Raw genomic sequence first — 23,416 nt, 5'->3', positions numbered from 1 at the left:
TCCTTCCGTAGCCTGGTGGTGACTCCCTCGTTAGCCATGAGAATCGAGAAGCTCTTATACATTTGAAACGGTTGGAGAAAATAACTTGAGAAAGATTTGAAGGTGAGATTTCAGAGAGAAAAGGGATAAAAGAAAAACGGAATTTCTTTGCACCTACCTCTGTTTTAGTACGTAACTGTTTCAAAGACAGCCTGGCAACAAACCCAAGAGTTCCCAAAACAACCCATTTCAATTAGAAGACTAAACACCAAAACGCAGCATCTAATAGTTCTACCTTCCTCCCTAAAAGACCCGTGTAATTACAATTAAAACAAATAGAACGCAACGTTTTATAAGACACTTGAAGAAAACAACAAAAAACAGAAAAGATGGTCCCTTAACATAAAACCCAGAATATTTGGAGGGTTTTGTCGAATTACAAATGAACAAAATCTCACAAACCAACTTGCTTCAAGAGCTTCTTGTGCCAAGAAAAATCTGGGCTTTTATTGGGGGCAAAAGGGAATAGGTTTTTATTTTAGTTTACAAGTTTTTTTTTTTAATAATTTTCTACAGTTCTTAAATTTTTTAGATTTTTAAGATTTTCACTTCTTATTTTCAAAGTAATGCTTGCCAGATGTCACAAGATCATCATTTCCTTTTTTAATGGAGTTACAGAAAATAGTATAACAGTTGACAGGGAAAAAGATCGAGTAAATTGAGACCAAAAAACCTCACCAATATCAAATTGGGAAAAAGATGTCAAATTCAGCCCTAAATAAAACCGATGAGAAATTTCTTTGAAAAAAAATAACAGTTCATTGTTCAGGAATCACAGCTTTATCCCAGACGAAACCAAGCACTTAAACATAGAAAACCAAACGTTCATACGCTTAATTACATGATGCCTGCCTGCCTACGTTCTTTCTGCTAATATTATTCCTGCTAACGCATTGCGGACTAATTTTTCAGTTTCGGAATAACTAAAGCCAGCAGTTATCGGATCCCAAACTACAATCATATTATCTACACTTTCTTACGAGGTAGAACTTTGTTTAAATGCAGGTAAGGGATAGAACACAGGCACCCTTTATTCCAAGGTTTTCAACAGCCTAAATAAACCCGCTGCCTCTCTAATCCTTGAAAACTCGATGCAGAAGGCTTGAACTTCGATAAACAGATCCTTAACTGAAAAATGTAAATCAAATGTAGGTTATTATGCAAACATCATAGGTTGTTGATGTTCATAGAAATGACAACCAATATAAAATCTGACTAAAACTGAAATACAATACTTACCATCAATAATTCTGTTTCGGATTAAACTCTGCAAGAAAACACATACGAGTCGCACAAGCCTATTCTGCATGTACTTATCCTGAAATTTACAATGATTGTAATATGTGAGGCACAAAACTTTGTTTTAAAGAAGAGGGAACTAATATGAAACAGAAAAGTTGAACATTTTAACTTTGTATAAATTCTCAACAGTTATTCTATCCCCTCAGAAACAGCATTCATAAAGTCAAATCCCAACAGATCAGACTAATAAATCGAGAGTCTAATTATATGGTCAGAATTTTGATGATTTTGTTCTAGTTGCCTGTGCCACTGCCTATTAAACCAAGCTTTGATTTGAACACTGTTAGTGAGGGAGAAAGCTTTCCTATTCAGAAAATCTTTCCACTCCCTCTTTAGTTGGCAACTTGGGCACGTCAACACAAACCCGAGAGCACAACTGTAAATCAGCCAAAAGAAAGGCCCAACTTTGACATCATCAAGAGCATGCCAAATTTTGAAAATGAAGTTACATCTTAGAAGCTCCTTTTCTTTGTCAACTAACTGGAAAAGCATATTGTTTAATTACAGTACACATTTCAAAATTGAAAAAAATTATAATAAACAAGATCTTGTCAAGCAAGCATTTAGTAATCATAAAAATTTATATCACTCTGTATAAGGAAATAAGTACACTTATATCAAACATTCAAATAAAGAAAGAAAGTCTCTTGGTAGACCTGAAGAATCAAAGGAATAAATACTGCTCCAGTAAGCTGAAGACAAAATGGGTATAATCTAAATTGAAGAGAAATTATCACTTGAATGAAAATAAAGGTAAGAACTTGGAAGAAAACACTTCAATTACGATGGTCAGGTAGATAAAACATTAACACTGATAAAATAAGAAAAGGGAAAATTTAGAAAGAAAAGGAAACCAGACAATGAAAATGGAGGGTAAATCATATGCACCAAAAAAGCTCAATGCCAATCAAGGCATGGCATCAATCTGACAGTTGATGGAGCAGATTTCACAACCTTTCTAATTGGTGACCAGTGACCAAAACAAAGATTGTAGTTTTAAGTATTTCCTTAAAGCCTGGTTAATTGCCTCATTGACTGTTCGAATTAGAAAAAGGGGAAAATTTAGCTACAAGGATAAAACTTGGGATAATGTGTAATTTGCACTTCTTGTAAGCTAGAAACACATTTAAATAACAGATAAAAGTTTGAGGCTGATTAGTAAGTTTAAAATAGCACAGCAGCTCTGCACTCTTCCCTAACAAATTCTACACGTGAAAATAAATTGTGTCTTCGGGTGCTACATGGAATATCTAAAATGTTTGACTTCTATCAATTGGTGAAAATTTCAAGAGGAACTTTGGCCACGGAAGCAAACTGCAGTTAAAGGGTAATCTTCCCAATCTGGTCTTGCCTTTCACTTTATCATGTCTCAACACTCAGTCAAATACATATATTATCATCTTTTATATACCATCAATCCAGTCCCATGTCAATAAACCAATAGAATTAACTGACATACTCCAGACGAGAAGGAGATAGGTCCAAGATGAAATTTCTCATTTTCATACACATGTATACACAACACACAAGACACACATGCACATAAACACACACTATATATATGGGAAGTACCTTGATGTTTTCACAGGATGATATACAATTAGTTATGTACGTACGAACAAATTCCTTCGGAAGTTCAACAGCAGTTGTGAGCCGGTTCACAACTTCCATTGAGTGTAGACTCATGTCCATGTTAACAAGAACTGTAAAATACCTGGACAAACCATTTGAATGAATATTTTCACATTAAAAGAAAAATGAAAATTAACATGTTAGAAAGAGCATGTTGTTTGGAATGTATTAAACAGAATTTCACTGAGTCACCAAATACACACTCAGCAATTTCTGGAGAATTTATCAACTTGATAAGAACATCAACAGCAATAAGCGGATTACTTTCCACCAATTCCTGAAATAAAGGGAGTGCCGTTAAGACAGATTTTTTTTAAAAAAAATCAATAACTGCTAAGACAGAATAATAATAACTTAAAGAGACAAACTGTAGAATTCTTAAATAACATACAGGTAGCTTTCTTGGAGTCAATCCACAGTGATAGACAAGTTTAGGGTCATTAGCCAGCTCCACGAGGACTTGCTGAACAGAAAAAGACAAGTTCAGTCTATTCCCAACCACAATAATAAAGCCAGGTAAAGATTCAGCCATTAGAAAGAGGTTTCTAAACTAGCAGATTAGTATACATCTTCTGCATTTCCCCATAAATATGATGAACCACGTCAGACAAGTGCCACTTTACCAAGTAAGCATATTTTGACATATACTTCATTGTGGATTTATGTCCAAAGACCCAAACAACATCAAATCACAGACTCTATACATAGAAACGCGCATATATATAAGTATGTATATATGCTAACTGAATAATTCAATTTTGACTTCATTTTTATGGGTGAATGGATTTATGGAAAACATAAAAACCTACAAGTTTTTCAGATCCACCAGAGGTAAATAGGACAACAATCAAATTTCTTTTACCACGTACAGTTGTAACACAATTAAAAGAGAGTAACAACTACCAAGCCTGTTCCCATTATTGCAGGTATCTCGATTAAATCACATCTTCTAACAAAAGCATCTATAGGTCTTCTCTGTGATATGTACATCAGGACACGTGGAATTTATAGCCCGAAAAGTAAAAAAAGAAGTTAGGGTGACTGTCAAAGTGTACAAGCCAGTTGTACTATGGACATGACGGTTGTAAGACAGGAAGCAAGATAAGTGCAGAAAGGGGGAAAACAAAAGATAAAGAAGAAGGAAAGGAAATGTAAACAGAATAATCAGCCGCAAATGATAGCACTCAAGCTAGAGAGTGAGCAGAATGTCCTATGTCAGTGGATAAGGGGTGAGCAAAACTCGATAAGATTTGAAAAAATTGAAACAAAATTCAAATTTCGAGTTATTCGAATTATTCGAGTCAACTCCAATAAGTAATTCGAGTTTCGAGTTCGAATCGCGTTGAGTTTTATAATTCGAATAACTCGAATAATTCGAATAACAGATTGGTGTAAATACCCTTTTGATCCCTGTCAAGTTTGAAAATGAGCAAATTGGTTTTATCTGAAGTATTTTTTTTATGTTGTTTTGAAAAAGTTTTCAAATATATATGATTTCAAATTTATGTGCTCTAACATGGAATTAGTTATATTGTAACAAAATTTTAATTTGACATGTTCAATTTTTTAATTTAACTCAAACAATTTTACTCGATTCGACTCGACTCAAATTTCATTTCACTCGACTCGATTGGGAAAAATTTCAAATCGAATTAGGATGATAAAATAAGACTCGTCAACTCGATTAACTCGAAATTTTTTCACTCGATAACACTCGCCCCTACAGTGGATAGAGAAGGAACGGAAAGACAAAAAACCACAAGCTTTTTCCTTGATTTTTCTTCTTAATTGAAGATAAAATATTACTTAAGAGTTTCATTCTAATTGCAGATTTTGATCTTATAATAGACCAGATTAGACTAACACAAATCCTATCATCCAATTCTTCCATGCTACATAAGAAGTCTCAGATATTGAAGTTGTTAAGGTTCAGTGATCAAAGCCACTGAATATATACTCAACAGTACACATTTAAGCATTTTCAGAATGTACGTTCTATTATGATACCATGGGTTCATGAAAATTTAATGTAACTGGTGTTTATTAGTCCCAATGAACTTATCACTCGATAAAAACAAGTCATGTAGCTTTGCATAAATAAATGCAAATCACATGGTTACTAAATGAGCAATTATTAGATTGAAGGGTATAAACCTCTTGTTGGTTAGGAGCAAGTGGTCCCCTCAAAGCTTTTGCAATTAAATCTCTCACTGCTGCTCCTCTACTAGTATCAGCACACATTCCTTGATCCCATTGAAGCTCATGATTGTTATCAGGGTTGAGCCACACTAGCTGAAAAATTCTTGACAGGTAAAACATGTGAACTCCACTAACCTATTAAATAATAGCCCTGAAAAATGTTTTACCTCCTCATCCACAGGGAACCTAGGTGGAAGAGGCCTGATCCAATGAGGAATTAACCCCTCCAACGACAAATTTGCTATCAATCCACTTAGGGCTTCATCTCTGTCCCCAGATCCAAGTTTAGATTTGGCTCCAGGTTCTAAGTCAAACCTAATGAGAAAAAAACAATGCATGAAAAATTTATTAAATGGAAAATCAAATAAGGAATAAAAACTTGAAAACAAAGAAGAAATACACATCTTGAGAAACACACTCTGCTGAATTCGCATCACAACCAGGAGGAACATCAGGATCTGCCAAAACATTTTTCACTGCAGTGCTTTTTAATAAGCAAGCATACGGTTCAGGATGGGCTTTCTCCAAATATTGCTTTTGTAACTGCTCTTTTTGTGGGAAAGTCTAATGTAAAACATATAAAAGAGAGTATTTATCAGATGAATGGAAACAAAAATCATAAAGAGAACGGTTTATTGATAAAAAGGACAAAGTCCGCACCAACTTGGTAGAAGAATAAAACTTAACCCAAATAAGAGCTCAAAGTTGATTTTTTTTAATCAAAAACAGTTGTAACTACATGATAAACTTACTTGGGATGAAGGATCAAATTTCTTGATGTACTCTGAAGCAGATTGTTTAAGAAACTGCAAGAAAAAATTCAACAGCAAACTGATCTCTCTGAAGTATGGGAACTACTATAATCAGCTATAGATAACAAAATACAGCTATCTAACCCATGGCAGAGAAGAGCAACAAGCTTTACAGAATAAACACCTACAAAAATCAAACAAATATCCATCCAAAGGAATGCACAAAGTAGCACAAACAACAAATGCATACATTTTTTAGAACCAATATTGTTACATGATTGGCTTACCAATGACTGCAAAATGTCAAAATGAAGAAAATAAATTGCTAGGATAGAGAAGTCCAAAGTGATTTTTCCTTTGTTAATTCCATTCTTCAATTTAAGGAAATAGTCTTTTGCAGGCAGATTCCTAAAAGAATTCAAATCGCCATCTATGGTTGGTGATTAGAACTTATCACACAGGAAGAAGCGTCCAAGAAAATGCAACTAAATTTGAAAATCTCCCAACTTGAAAATGTGGCAAAGGGGGCAGAGAGAGATAACCAACCTCTTTACTACTGTTGGAGTTGCCAAAGCCTAGCAAATGGAGGATAAATGCCCTTTCATAATTTTCAGCTCCCTCATCACATGCAGCCTGCAATAATATCCAGAAGACATAACAGACATAAAAGAGATGATTGTTTAAGTCATATAAACATCGAGGGAAATATAAGGGGGGATTAAAGGAAGAAAAGAAGACAGATAAAATATCATTAACAATGGCAAGAGGAAACAACTTGTTCTTATTCTTCTTTTACTTATGAGGTTAGAAAGAACACAAGAAGCAAACTCAATGCATTCCTTGAAATATTAGAATAATAACAGTGGTGCAAGTTTAGTTTTCTTTTTCATTTTTTTAAGAAAAATTTGTCTATGTATCACGCTTGCAAAGTAAACCTCTTCGAGACTCCGACTGACACAGAAATGCTTAATATTATAGAATAGCCACAAGAAAATTTCAAACATTCCAGCATAGCAAAATCACACAGAAAATGTTGCAAAGAGAAGTCTGTCCCTAATAGTATAATATGTTTTCCTGCACACACCTAGAGAATAAATTAAAAAACATTAAAGGATAACCACAATAAAGCGGGCTTAATACATATAAAACGTAAAACATTTTCCAAACTTGAAAACAAGAAACATAACAAAGAACAAAAGAAAGCGGCTTACATTTACAAGAAAAGATATAAATGGGTTTGCAGCAGACTTTTGAGAGGAATAGCTTCGATGAAGAATAGCAAATGCAACCAATCGTTCAGTAGAACTGAGCATCATTTTGTCCTGGAATTATTCAAGCTCCATTTAGTCAACAATGAATCCAAACATGTCAGCAGGAAACATGCTCACTTTGCAAAGAACCGCTATAAACTTCATTATAAGTTAAAAGATACATAATCTAGTAGGCAGCCTTGAATTATGCAAGAACCAAAGGCTAAAAATGGAGCAATTACCTCGAATAGGAAGTTACATATGGATAATACTATCTCATCCTTTATACTTAAAAAAGACACTTGTACAACTTTATTATTTTCAATTGAAGCCATAGCTTGTAAAAAGAGTAATATAAAAGGTCAGGTAAAACAGAAGGACAACACTTTTATCAGCCTTTGCCTTTTCAAAAAGATGCCGCCAGGTGCCAAAGCCTACACCTTGCCTAGATGGTTCCAAGGTGTTTCTAGTGGCTAGGACCTTTGCCTTAGTACACTGAACATATTCTACAGGAAAAATAAAACTAAAAATGTATAGCACATGAATGAAGCACTTCACAATGTTCGCTGTAACCAAAAATGAAATCCAATTACCACTCAAGATGAAATTTTGTTTAATTTTAACATATACAATGCATTAATGGTAAACAGTCATTAAGTCTATTGTTTTACATGAACCTTAATTATAACTCACAATTTGCAGCAAACCAATTTAAGTATATTCAAAAGTGAAGAGATGTGGGAGAAAAGTAACCCACCTAAACTGGAGTCTTTCATCATTTTAGGTGTTTTATTTCTCACATTCATGGACACAATAAAACATGAGCAAAAATCCACTCGCATAAATTTCAGAAACCTTTTCTCCTCATCACTTGATTCAAAAACAAACAATTTGAAGTAAATCCAATTCCACTCTAAATTAGGCCTCTAACCAATTTACGCCTATAATATCTCCGAAACAACACACCAAAATTATACTTAGTACTCTATTTATTTAAGATTTCCGGGGTGTGAAAGAGAAATGCAAGAATGGAGGAAGGGAGATGGAAAATGAAAAAATTGAGTTTTAACTCAAATTTGGTAGGAGTGATTGCCCTTTTTTGTCCATACTAACAAATAAAATCTTACCAAATTGGAAGACTAGAGATAAAAATAAGCATCATGTGTGTTAAGTATTGCCAACTTAAAACCCTAGTCAACTTCTTTTGAAAATGGAACCATAGATCTATCAGATATGAAGTTCAGCAAGGGAGCATTCCATCCGATATCAATTTCATCTCCTGTTTTATTTAACCTAATTTTCAAATTCACATTCTATAGTACCATGATCTAACACTATGTAACTGAATTCCCCAAAATCAATAACAATTAAGTAAACAAATTTCACAGTATTTCAGCTAGCCTTTTCAATTTAAAAAGGAAAAAACAAAGTAACAGATTCTGAACAGCTGGAAAGGAAATCCGGAATAAACCCTAAAAATGCTGTAAAACAAGTGAGAAGGAAGAAAATCAAATAAAAAAGAAAAACCAAAGACCATGGAGAGAGAGAGAGGGAGAAAAAGGGGAAATGACCTGCAATAAGAGTGAAAGAGAATAGCAGACATTGAAATGCCGGAGCTTGGGATTGGTGAAGAATTCAGTGAGCGTCTCTTCGATTGATTTCTGCTCAGATGAAGATTTCAATAAGTTGACTATCTTACACTGTTCTTCAAAATTCAGCATCTTCTTCCCCATATTTTTGGTTCTTTAAATGAATTTTGTTCAAGTATTTAAGCAAGCAAAGAAGAGTACACAGATTTCTGTTCAGCTGTTTTGGTATTGGTAAGCGGAGTAAATCTTTACTCTATACATATATCTATGCTTATTCTTTTATTCTCTTCAATGAAGAATAGACCCTTATCCGCCGGATCGCCACCCAAATTGATTTTGAAATCCCTAATTTCATTCTGATCCAGCCCAACCCAGTTTCAATCGGTCCAAATATAATAATATTAATTTTTTGTAAAACAAATCTATATTATGCATTTTTTTTCTTCAATACATCATAACTTATATTTCTCAAATTTTTTCTATTTTTTTAATTTTAATTATCCATTAAACTTTAATTAAATGTATTCATTTGATTTAGTTTAAATAAATTATTATCTATATCATTATTTTTAATTTATTCAAATAAAAATTATTTAAGATAATATAAATATTTTATTATTTTTCACAAATAACATGAATTAAACATGCGAAAAATGAATCCCAACCCAATTTTATAAAAAGGAAAAAGAAAAATCTAAGTTAATTATCTTATCATTTCTATTTCTTTTTATAAACATTAACCAAAAAAGAAAAAGCAAATAACTCAATAACAGCTTTAATTTTTATTTGGATAATTTATTTAATTTCAATAAATATAATTAGAGAATTGATTTATTTAATTTTAAATCACTTTGAAAACAATTATTATCCTAAATGATATTATTCAATCAGAGTTATTATAAATATTTAAAACAAAATTGTATTATCTACCTTCATTATCCAACATTAATTATTAGGATTTATTTTAAAAATAAATTTATCCAAATCAATTATAAATAGTTTAATTATGTATCTATTTCAATTTGTTGTTAAACAATTATTTTGAAGACCATTTAAATTCAAGTGAATTATTGCGAAAATTATTATTTTATATAAATTTTTCATAGATTGAAATTAGGAAATTACTGTATCATTTTGTACGAGATTAATAAACAAAATTTTCTTTTCTAAGATTTTATAAATATTTTCATGACAAATATATATATATATAACAATTTTAAAAAGAATATTTATTTTTCCAAAAAAATATGTTTATCTAATTTTGTTTTAACAAATCTTTAATTTCCAATATTTTAAAAACATTTATATATTATATTTAGAGTTTGTTTGAAATTTTATATGTGATTTATCTAATATATTCGATTATTTTGAATATAAACTTTAAAACAATCACAAATTTGTTCAGTATATATGATTGTTGTATAAATTAATATTTAAATTTGAATATTTTAATAGATTTAGATATGAAAAAGTTATAAGTTTTATAATAATAAATAAAATAAAAAGATGTTTGCATTGATTAGAGATATGAAACATTGCATTTAAATAAAATAATTATTTATTTTAAATAATCAAATATATCTATTATTACTCACTCTTCCACCTATTTCACAGAAGTTATATTTTTAGGAAAAAGAAATTGGTTGTCTTTTAATAAAACATGTAAATGTATTATGAAGGGACGTGAGTCCAATTAAACCATCACTTCTTTTTTTCAAACCTAAATGATATTTAACATCATCCTCACTAAAACTATTATGAAACACTAAACCTTAATATCTATCACTAAAAACATTTCTTTTATTTTTAAAACTTAATTATGTTTATTGCAACCATCCCTGGAGCATTCCCTTTTATCTTCTTTTTTTTTTTTAATTTTAAATATAAATAAATTATATAAGTTAAATTCAATAGATAAATTACTACTACTCACATGACATTTATATTTATTATCGTTCATTTTTCATTAAAATATCATTTTAATTTAAATTATTCAAGAGATAATAATTAAAATTATATAATTGTTAAATTTCCATAGCGAAAGAAAGTATCTTTTACATTATGTATTATTTCAAAATAGTTGAGATTTAATGTAATTATTAAATTTAAAACAAAATTATATGATTGGGTTTTATCCTAGTTATTTATTTAAAACATTTTGGGTTTTAAATCCAAATGGCATCCCTGATTGGGTTTTGATTTTTTATTTTTTATTTTATTGAGTAACCAAAATGGAATGAAAATTCAAGAAGCTAGAGCCTAAAGAGATTGCATTAGCTAGTTGGAGGACTAACTTTTATCTCCAACCAGCCACCATGTCATGACAAGGAGATTTGTTGACTTTTTTTATAAAAATACTCTACTTTTTTTATTATTTATGAAAATAACTTATTTTGAACAATAAACATAAGTGATGTTATTGTTATTGGCATCACTACCTTTAATTTTTTAAAAGAAAAAAGAAATATTATTGGGTGTCATTGTTGTCATTGGCGGTACCGGACTGAAGTATAATTATATAAAATATTTAGGGACTTAATGAAGCAATTACATTTTTAGATTGGATGAAAAAAGGGTGGCGTCATTCCTCCTAGCAGCACCAATTAAATGCTCTTAAACGTTTGGTTTATTTGCATGTTAGATCTGCCCCCTTTTGAAATTAAAGTTAAATAGCCCTTAAAAATATAAGAATAACAAAAATAAACTCTTTTCAATTAATTGCAAATCATAACATTGAATTCAATTTAAATCATCAAGTTGTTCTAAATACATGCATAATAAAAGTTATGAACCAAACAGAGACTAATTCAAGCATACAAACATAGTTTAATAGATTCAAGCATGATTAAGGACCAATCTGAAATTCTCAAAACTTGAAACTAGGTATCGATTATAAAGGAACAAGTACCAATATTTTTATCAAAGGTATCGATACCAAAAATCGACATATATATTGTTTTGGTATTTTGCCTTTTTCAAAACATTGTTCATTTGGTCCCTAGTATTGATACTTTTACCCAGATTGTCAATATTACAAGTTTAAAAGTTCATTTCATGCCCAAATCAACTACCATATTAAGAATGCATAAAAACACACACAACAACTACTTGAACTTATTCAATACATCCCAAACAAATATAATTCAACCATTATACTTAGACATACACACCCATCTATACATGTTATACCAAAGTGTTAAGCATAAGTTTAATATATATATTCATCCTTACTAACCAATGAAAACCAAACTAGTTCTCCAAAGCATTTCATCATGGATATCTATAATCACATACAATTTTCATCAATTGCAAAACATACACTTTCCGAATTTCAAATGAATGCATGCATCTATCAAGGGCTAAGTGCATACTACGCCCCATTCAACATATATATACATGCCATTCCATCATCAATCCAACATCCACTTCCACCTGACAAATAACACACATATATGAACATGTCCTTAAACATATTAAAAGTAAATTGTTAATTTCATATGGACCAAGACCATTTACATTCAAGAGAAGTCTTTGTTTAACATTCAACCTATATGCATTTATAACTCTTTATACATGCCAAAATATCATATAGATCCCTCTCAAAACAACTAATTCAACATTTCTGCAATTTGGTATTTCCCAATCAGCTAACCAATATGCCTCAATAGGCACCAGAACATACCAAAATTTCTTATTCAAACTTAGTCTATACTTTTATACTTTAAAACCATTCTACATCAACATATACCATAATTCAAATATTATCTAAGTGCAAACCAAACTATGCAACTAAGGTAAACATATATAAGTACACCTATGCACATGCTACAAAACCAAGCTTTAAACGATAGAAAGACTACCAAATCAATATCGGGATAGTGTGAGTTTCTCGACGATCCGCCTAACACGTTCCGCAAGTAGACCATCTAAAGGGAAAAGAGAAACAAGGGAGTAAGTATTAAAAATGCTTAGTAAGTTCACATGTATTAAAACCAAGTAACTTAACTTGGTAAAGTTTGCCTATCATGGCAAATCACATATCAAAAAGGTGAATTCAACATTTATCATACTATATATTAACTCAATCATAAAACATTTCAATTCACTTAATTCAATATTTCATTATCATTCATAAAACAAACAATCATTTAATCAATTCACTATATTAATCATATCAGACAATGTATTTATTCGTAATACATCCCATTTCAAATTTATGCCAACCATTATTTTTCATTTCACAGTTTGAATTCTCAATCAAATTCACATTAAATCCTATAAACTTCATTCTCATTTCATATCATATCATCTTTATACCAAATATATATATCAATTGCCAATTTAATGTCAATTATTACTTTATTTAATAATACTGAATTATGAATCACATTCCATCTCAATTTCCAATCTCATGAATTCAATAAACATAATCAATTAATGTTCCTAACTCATTCCACAAATTTCATATTCCATTTCACATTTCACTTTTATTTCACATCATTTACCATTTCAAAGATCAAATATTTCATTTTTACCATTTATTTTCCCCATTAACACGACTCAAACTTCGATGGATACACAAATCTAACCAACACACTTGTTTATCTGAAGTAAATAGTTGGGCACAGCGCTTATCAAATAGTTTAACACAAAGTGTCTCATCGGTATAACCTATAACGACTCGATAGTCATGGGTGTCGAAAAGTGTATTTTCAAGACTCTGTTACAGTAAATCGGACTCGTAAATATTTATTAAAAATATTTATGAAGCAAGTTGTGTAGTTAATTAGGTTTTGGTTAAGTGAATTTGCATGAATTAAGAGTAATTAGGTATAAGAATTAAATTGCATATAGGGTGAAAGTTGAATTATAGATTAAAGAAAAATTAAAGGGACTAAAGAAGAAATTATGCCATTATCTTAAAATGAGGCGGCATAAGCTAAAAATTAATAGAAAATTTAAAGTTAAAATATATATTATAATAGATTTACTTAAATGTTAAGTATATATATTATATATTATAATAAGTAAATGAATAAACAAAAAGAAATAGAAAGAACAAGCGAAAGCAGAGAAAGGAAAAAGAAAGAAAAAGGAAAGAAAATGAGAAAAAAATAGACGCACCTAGGGGCTTCAATTGTTCAAAGTTCAATTGGTTAGTCAATTTAGTCCATTTTTCTTGTAATTTTTAGAATTCCGGTGTTAAATACTACCCGACCCATGTTAAAATTTAGAAATTATTGAGTTCTTAAGTGTTGTTGATGTTGAATAATTTTAGTATTAAGGATTAAATTGATGGATTTTTAAGTTAGAAATGAAAAAGGATTAAATTGTAGCATAAATTGTAAATTTTGAGTAATAGGGACTAAATTGTGAAAAATTTAAAATTTAAGAATTTAAGTGAAAATAGGGAGTTAACTTTAGTTTAAAGTGGAATTTGTATGAAAATATAAGATTAATTGTGAAGAATAAAAATTAGTCTCGGTTTAGGGACTAAATTGAAATTTAGGCAAATATGGAATAAAAATTGAAATATTAATTATGAGATTGAATTGTGTTGTATTGATGAATTTTAATTGTTTTAATTCCGTAGCTAACTTCGTACCAGAATCCTCAACTAAAAAGGGGAAAGATAAAGTCGACATCGAATAGCTCAGAATTTCTAGTTTATATTTCTATAATCCGAATTTAGTTGTTAATTGTTATAATACAATTTAATGTATATGGTAAGTGTTGAGGTGAGGTTTATTTTGTTTTGCAATTGAAATGGATTGATTTAGTATGTGATGACTTTATTGAATTTATATTGATTGAATTGGTATATATATTGAATATATTGATTATTTGAATTGAAATGAATATTGGTTGTATTTGAAAAGTGAAATTAAACCCTATTAACTATATCAAGCTGAGTCTGATATAAATGACATGCCATAGGATTGGAAGAGTTCAGGGATTTCTTCGACTTCAAGTCGATGAGACACTGGGTATCAATTTACTACTTCAAATTAATTCGATGAGGCACTGGGTGCCAAATTGGTGTGTTTTGGTTGGATCCGTATTCGAGTCGTGTTAATAGGGGTAAATGAATAATAAAGTTTTATAATTGATATTGAAATGGCATGGTATGAGAAATGGAAGTGAAATAGTGAATTGAAAATAGAATGTGAAATATGTTGCAAATATATGAAATATATGAGTTATATACTCATGAAATGAATATGGAATGGATAATGCAATTGTATAATGAAATGTGAAATAAATTGTGAAAAGCTATTTATATAGCAAGTATGAGAATTGAAATATTTGTGAAACAAATGAAATATGATATGGTTTTGTAAATATTAAATATTAATATGTATTTATATTTCAATTGTATATTTGTAATTTCTTGTCTTTAAATATTTGGATTATAGAAATACCAACTGAGTTTTTACTCAACGTACGATTTTGTTTTCCGTGCACAGATTAGGTACAGTGATTTTGAAGAGTTGTAATTTAGGTTGTGAACATCCATCTCATCACATCTCCAAGTGCCAAGAGGGCATGTTTTAAAATTTTGAATAGAATGGTAAGTACATTAGGAAGATCAAGTATGTTTCAAGTAGTAGGGACTAAAATATAAGTTATAAAAATTTATTTTTTTTAGGTTCAAATATATTAGTGATTAGCCAAAATCACTTTGGCACCAAATGTAGTATTCATATATCAGGTTCCTTGGGCCGAACCGGGTATAGGGGTGTTACATAACCGATTTAATATGGCACCCAGTGCCTTATCGGCTTGTAGTCGAAGTAACCCTGAACTCTTCCTATCCTATGGCATGCCAACTATATATGACTCTGCCTGAACAACTAATAGGGTATTCGTTACTCAATTTATTATCAATCAACATCTCAATTCATATATATATATTTTCATCATTAAACCATTCATCCATACTCATGACAGCATCAACTCTATATGCATTCAATTACACATATATATACATACATTTTCTATATATATATATATATATATATTCAATTTAGTCCTTATCACTATCAACCATTCTAAATCAAATCAAGTTAGTTCATTTCATCAAATCATCACTTCATCATATAACATATCCTATTTTAGCCTAATTTAAAATCAATTCGTAATTATTTCAACTTATAATTTATCGTATTCAATTTAATTCTTTATCTCGCCTTTTTGTCTTGAATCATAAACAATTAAAATTTCAATTAAACATAATTATAATTATAATTATAAATGCATAAAAATTTAACACATACCATATGAACTTACCTGGTTAAGACAACAAACAAACAACTCTCTAAGGACTAATCAACAATTTTTGTCATTTCCTCGATTTTCTTCGATTTGATCCAATTTTTGATCTATTTAATAATTCAATTAAATTTATTAATTCCAAACATATTATATCATCCTATTATAAGTATATATAAATTTAATTTTATTATTCAAATTCCCTAAACTTTTACATTTTATTCAATTTAGTCCCTAAAATTGAATTTATCATATCTTCAAATTTAAACTCCAACTTTTAAACCCATTTCAATTATGGCCATATACAACCTCCTATTATCATAATTTACAAAAAAAATCATACCAAATTCAATATATTCAGAATTTAGCCCCTAACTCAAAACTAACAAAATTTACCTAACAAATTAATCCTATTTCATTTTTAAGCTTCAAAATCTAACATAGACAGTAAAAATTTCAAATAACATCAATGAAAACTTTTTAAATCTTTAACAATTTTGAAAACGAAGGTATGAGCTAACTGAACCTAATTGCAACGATCTCAAAAATATAAAAATTACAAAAAACAAAAATCAATTAAACCTCCATTCAAGCAAAACACTTTGGCCAAACATTGAGCTCCTTCAATGGCATTTTTGGTTCTTAATATTTGGTGGTGGTGAGCAAAAATGATGATAATTTCTTTTGTTTTATAATTTTAACCTTTATTATATTATTTTAACTTAATTTATTTAAATTTTCAATTATAAATTTTCATATAGTTATATACTAACCGACCACTACCTATAAATAGGTTAATTTGCAATTTAAAACCCTTAACATTAATTAATTTAGCCTTTTAACAAATAAAAACCAATATCGATTAACTTTTACTAATTTTATGATTTTGTCCTTTTCCCTTAATTAACTATCAAATCATTAAAATTTTTGGGTCAAACTTCAATTCACCTATATAACAGCTCCGTAAAAATTTAATAAAAATATTCATGGGCTTGATTTATAGAAACAGGGTCTCAAAACCTCATTTTTTAAAACCACTTGACTTTCAGTACGCACCATTTGTACCTTGACTAACTGATCAATTAATAAAATCTATTAAATCACGATTAAATATTACATTGCATTTAACTCATAAACATTATTTAAATATATCTATGGACTTTCTCGTCAGAATTGTGGTCCCAAAACCATTGTTTCTGACACCACTGAAAAACGGGTTGTTACAGACAGAGAGAGTAGTTGGGAATCAACTGAGGCATCGAGATCGTTCTGAGACGAGTCAAACCAGTGCCATTTTGAGGACGCAATGAGGGAGTCGCAAGAATGAGTGGGGGAGAATGTCACAGGCAACGGATTAAAGCTCGTAACCATTGCGCACAAAATGTAACACCTTTAGCCCGTATTTGTCACCGAAATAGGGCTACGGAGCATTATTGAAAGTTTATATCTCACAATAAAAAATTATTCAACATATTCAAAATGTAACATAAATCATAGCAATATTATTCAAACTCATACTTATTGTCCCTTATACGAGCCATCGAGGCCCTCAAAACATATTAGAAACAAATCGGGACTAAATCAGAACCATATAGAATTTGTGGGAAAAAATATAAAATTTTCATACTGTATGGGTCACACGGCTGAGACACATACCTGTGTCTTAGGCCGTGTAGGTATTCGAAGTAAAGACATACGGTCATGTCTCAGCTCATATAACTCTTTGACTTGGGTCACACGACTAAGCCATACGCTCGTGTGTTAGGCCGTGTACCTCTTGAAATGGCCTCACACGCCCGTGTGCCAAGCCGTGTGCTAGGTTGTGTACCTATCTGACTTGCAACCCTTCGAAACCTATATGGGATACATGGCTGTGTCGCATGGCGGTGTGTCATACACAGTTGAGACACACGCCTGTGTCTTAGTCGTGTGGATAAAAAATAAGCCATTTTCTCACCCAAAACATGGTCACTTATACAAGCTATATGCACCTAATTTCATGCATCCAAAATGTATTTAACACATGCATATACAAGTTATATCATCATAGTATTTAATCATACAACCAGTATGTCAAAAGACACCTCAATCACAACAACCAAATATGATTATACATTTGCTAAGTTTAACCACAAATCAACTAACCTTTGTAACTAATTTTATGTCATCATTTACCACAATGTTCTCAGACTAATATCATACTCAAAAACATCATTATGACCATTCCATACTAAACATCACTATCTTAGCAACTTGACCATATGCCAACCACAACCAAGGCTACTAAAACTAGCCATTTAACAACTCAATGCACTATCTAATTCCATACCAAACCAACATTTCATAGCATACATATATATTCATCATTCCAACTACCATTATTTAAGTACATAAATACCAAAATAGCAACCATTATAATTCCATACATATATGATAACATAACAATTATTTCATCACCCAAAATAGCATATTTACAAGCCAAAAATAATGGCTATATCATCAAACAAAAACACTTATACATGCCATTATAACCATGACTCAAAAATCATCAAAGCCTATCTATATAGCCAATGGATAGTGTGATAGATCTCCGACAAGCTTCCAACCCAAACGAGCTTCCGACTATTTAAAAACATGAGAGAAATAACACAAAGTAAGCATATAATGCTTAGTAAGTTCGTAAACCGTAAACAATGCTTACCATTTCAATAAATAAGCTTAAAAGTAAGTATGAAATAATCCAACATAGCTTGGCACAAGCCTGAGCATCAACAGCATCTTAAGTTAGTGATAACCACATAACTTAGCCAATTCATCACATAATAATATAGCTTTCATGTGCTTAGCATATAAGCATTCATACTTTCATGAACATGGCTATGTATATTTTAATCATCAACAACTCATACCTTTTCATGCTTTCATAGAATTACTAATCAAAACATCTATCGTTCCTTCCCTTTGTATACCTGTTGAACCACTTAGAATAATATCGGATATGCGGGAATCTCACACAATGTGTGGTAACATATGGTTGGAGCCATTTCTTTCTTTTTCTCATATAGATGCTCTATCTTGAGCCACAAATGGGTCTGCTCACACAAGTTGTCCGTCGGAACGTAGCTACATGGTGCTGTTCCCATAAGCTATCAAATATCTGCAACACATGTCGAAACTCAACCACCAGTAGGACATTCAGGACCAGCACCGGAAACACAGTAACCTTAATGACATGTCATTTGTATCTTATATATTTCTAAGGTTCAAACAGGATCCGAAAGTCACCGAAACGTTGTTGGATTTTTCGTAGAGACATAATATAAATAGACAACAAAATAGCATTTAAATCAAATATTAAAACACTATTTAAACGTACGAACTTACCTCGATCGTAAACGATAAATTATGATAAACTAACCAATACTTTTTCCTTTCCCTGATCTAAACTCGTACGATGCTTATCTTGACCTAGATAATCAAAGTCAGCCTATTAAATAATCATTCTATTCAATTCAATCCAAAAATCATATTTTAACAAAATTACATTTTTGCCCTTATAATTTTGAATCATTACAATTTAGTCCTTAAGCTTAAAAAATGAAATTCATGCAATTTAATGCTAACCCAAGCTAGCCAATTTTCACTTAAGTCCCTAATAGTTCATATTATTCACTAATTTCATAATTTACAATGAATATTATACATTTTTCAATTTAATCCCTAATTGACATTTTCATCAAAATTCACTTTACAAAAGTTGTTTAACCAACAACAACCATTCATTTTCTTCCATCAAACATCACAAACAACCAATATTCATTCATGGTAAAACCCTTGACTTACAATAGTTTTGCAAATTAGTCCATAGGCTAGCTAGATTAAGTTACAATGACTCCAAAAACATAGAAATCATTAAAAACGGGATGAAAAATATTTACATGCAAGAGAATGAATGATGGTAGAATGTTGAAGGTTCTCTAATGGCTTTTCTCTTTAAAAATTTCAGTGATGAAGAAGAAAGAAAGATATCATATCTTTATTTTCTTTATTTTATTTTATGTTAATTATTTAATTTACCTTATTAACCTTATACATTAACCTTTAAAAATTACTTAAATTATGTCCTTCTTTGTCCACTAATAATATTAATGGTCTAATTATCATTTAAGGCCACTCATACTCAAAATTCATAGTAATTTGACACCTTTTACTTATAGAATTCTAATTTTGCACCTTATGCAATTTAGTCCTTTTTATCAAATTAAGCATGCAAGCGATAAAATTTTATTAATGAAATTTTTATACGACACTACCAACATGCTGTAGACATTAATATATTAATAACATTGTAGCGACGTAAAAATTTTCGCTTTCGGTCGCTAATTGTGGCCATTTTATTGAAAACTTGAAAACTGAAGTTTGATTTTAAAATAAAGAGGGGAGTCGCCACCGATCCTTTTTTATAGGTGTGATCGGACACCTAATAAATTTATTTATTTTTAACAAAAGGAAGGCCGAGTTTAGGTCTACGTCAAAGTCAAGAGAAAAAGTAGTGTTCGGGAGTCGGTTACGCGCGAGGAAGGTATTAGCACCCTCGCGACGCCCAAAATTGGTATCTTATAAACACGTGTTGTCTTGATTTTCAAAAATACGAGTTCAATATAAGATTAAATCGTGATCCGATTGAAAAGACGAGAAATTTCAATTCTTTTCATTTTTGAGAAGGACATACCGTTTTAACACGAGTCGATTAATTTTCACCCAACATAGCGATGACATCTATGGCTTAATTTTAAATCGGTACGTTGCCTTGATTATTGAAATTAATTAGAAAACAAGAATATGGTTTTCGAAGTAATGCAAAGCAAATTAATAAATAAAAAATAAATAAAAGACAAATCTAGAGGTACATTGAAGCGAATATAAATGTGACAATAATATTATAAACAGTAAAGATATATATGATACTAGAATTAAATATGAAATGGAAATAATGAATGTAGATACATGATATTAAGAGTATGTATGTAAACTATATATAATGTTTGATAGTAAGAATATAACTAATAATGTTAAAATATATACATAATATATACATATATACACATGAAATATGTGTGCACATGACGTAAATGAAAAATATATACATAGTAATATAAAAAACAACTTAACATAAATATATGTATATAAAGAATAAATAATGTATAAATAGTTTAAGATAAAAACATAGGAAATTCAAAATAAGTGATCCATACAAAAGAAGTTTAAGAACAAACATTCTATGAACTTAAAATAATAAACTATTCAAAAATAATATATAAAAAGGGTTTGAAATAAATAAATAAAAAGCAAATGTAAAGTGATTAACATATATATAATAATTCAAAATGACTTATGTAAAAGAGGGTTTAAAATAAATGATATGTAAGGTGATTTAAGATGAATAATGAAAATAAGTTTAAAATGAATATTATGTAGTGAGAAATTTAAAATAAGTAATATACAAACATTTTAAAAATAAATGGTATATAAAAATAGATAATGCATATAAAAATTTGAAATTGATAATACATATGGGAAAGAAATTAAAGTAAACAATAAAACAATTTAAAATGAATAATACATAAAACAAGTTTAAAATAAATAATGTATAAAGCATTTTAAAATCTATAATACACAAAGCAAATCAAAGAATGACATACACGAATAATTTTAAAATAAATAATATATAAGTTAATTTTAAAAATGATTAATAAGGAGTTTAAAATATATGATACGTAAAAGAACTAAAATAGACAATATTAATTATATTTTATAATAATAACCGTTCAAGAGTAATATAAAGAGAGTCATTTGAAATATATAATATACAATAACTTAAAATATAAAATAATTTGAAATGTATATATAACAAAACAATTTTGAAGCATTATAAGGATATAAAAGCTTGAAATAGACTATATGTATACATATATATAATGGGTAAGGAATAAAGAAATAAATAATACATATAAAATAGATTAAAGTGACATATATACATAAAGTAAGTTAAAATAAATAATAAGAATTTGAATAAATAGTACATTAAAATGAGTTAGAATAGATGTAAATAAACAACATATAAAACATTTGAAATAACATATAAATGAAACATTTAAAAAAGGGTTAATAAATGAATTAAATAGATTTAGGACATGACTAAAAATAAATTAAAATTTGGAGTATAAAAGTATAAATATTAGATAGTTAATTAGGGATCAAAGCGAAAACCAAACAAGATCTGAGGGCCAAATTTTTAAAAAACAAAAGAAGATAGAAAATGGGGGTTAATTGAACGAGGTTGCGAGAGAGGAGGACTAAACGCATAAATTTCCCTTTTAGGGAAAGTGCACAAACCTCACTCCCCCCAAATCACGTCATTTGGAATGCTTTAAAACAAAAAAATTTCTTTCCTTTTCATTCTGTTGGTTCATCTTTTAGTTGACAAAAAAAAACTCACTTTCCCCCTCTTTTCTCTATTCGGCTGAAGGAACTCTCAGCAGTCCATCGCGCCGCCATCGGGGCCAATGGCCGGCGTTGCACGAAAAGGACTCTTTAGCCCCATTCCAGGTGAACCCGAAAGGCCGCGTTCCAAAAGAAGTTCATGAGCCTAGCCCTTTTACTCGAAAAGAAACGAAAGAAAGGATCCCCACCTTTTCAAATTTCAACGACGGAGGAGAAATCTCGACGGTGAAGCCACCTGGCGTTCCGGTGAGGCTTTCTTCTCTTCTTTTTTCTTTTTATTCGTTTTGTTTAATAGATTTGTAAAAGAAAATAAGAAATAATAATAATAAATATAAATGAAATAACAGAAACTAGAAAACAATAGAAAATGAAACAGGAGATTAATCTCAACCTTTTTGCTTGTATTTTGTTTTTGATTGCTTAACATGCGTAATACAATTTTTGTATATCGAAATCCCCCTTTACAATCAGTTTCATTTCGGCTTTATAGCCGATTCCCATATTAAAATATTGTTTGTCTTATTCTCTGCTACTGCTTGTGCTTCTTGCTGCCATCTTTTCCTCTTTTCCAAATGTTTGCAGGTTATGGGAGTGTCAGGCGCATTGAGGAGGAGGGCATACGCGAGGTGTGGTGGCCGACCGTTGAACGTGCTGCCCGAGCACGTGGGGAGCGGCGGCTGGAGGCTTGGGGCTAGGGTTGGCTGCTGAAAATTCTTAAGATTAGTGGGCTGTTATTTGGGCTCTTTTTTATTGTTTTGGGTTTTGTTATTGTTTTGTTTGTCTGGGCCAAAAATTGGCCATTACAAACATAAATACTTTTAAGTCAAATTTGTGGTCTTGAAACCACTGTTTCGATTTTACTGAAAATGGGTTGTTA

The 23,416-nt window shown here is 30.2% G+C and overlaps 1 protein-coding gene across 1 annotated transcript; it reads right to left on the bottom strand.

Moving 5' to 3' along the window:
* Positions 1-746: 746 nt before the first annotated feature.
* LOC108454949 (uncharacterized) lies at positions 747-9,148 on the bottom strand. Its single transcript, XM_017753593.2, has 12 exons — positions 8,746-9,148; positions 7,136-7,246; positions 6,471-6,557; positions 5,925-5,978; positions 5,591-5,736; positions 5,340-5,487; positions 5,128-5,265; positions 3,365-3,436; positions 3,177-3,250; positions 2,914-3,055; positions 1,279-1,357; positions 747-1,167 (listed from the first exon to the last, which is right to left on the bottom strand). Exons 1-12 carry the CDS (start codon positions 8,905-8,907, stop codon positions 1,070-1,072), a joined length of 1,311 nt encoding a protein of 436 aa, XP_017609082.1. The 5' UTR covers positions 8,908-9,148; the 3' UTR covers positions 747-1,069.
* Between the last annotated feature and the right edge of the window lie 14,268 nt (positions 9,149-23,416).

The sequence above is a fragment of the Gossypium arboreum genome, chromosome 10 (assembly GCF_025698485.1).
Source record: "Gossypium arboreum isolate Shixiya-1 chromosome 10, ASM2569848v2, whole genome shotgun sequence".
Taxonomy (NCBI): Eukaryota; Viridiplantae; Streptophyta; class Magnoliopsida; order Malvales; family Malvaceae; genus Gossypium; species Gossypium arboreum.
This window is presented reverse-complemented; position numbering and strand designations above follow the sequence as displayed.

Bases quoted from the DNA above. Each gene is read 5' to 3' on its own strand.
- LOC108454949 (XM_017753593.2), bottom strand. From the start codon at position 8,907: ATGGGGAAGAAGATGCTGAATTTTGAAGAACAGTGTAAGATAGTCAAC. The intron at 5,488-5,590 runs GTGTGTTTCTCA...TTTTCTCATTAG, and splicing joins TGTGATGCGAATTCAGCAGA to GTTTGACTTAGAACCTGGAG. The intron at 3,437-5,127 runs GTTTATACCCTT...TTTTCTGTTCAG, and splicing joins TTGCTCCTAACCAACAAGAG to CAAGTCCTCGTGGAGCTGGC.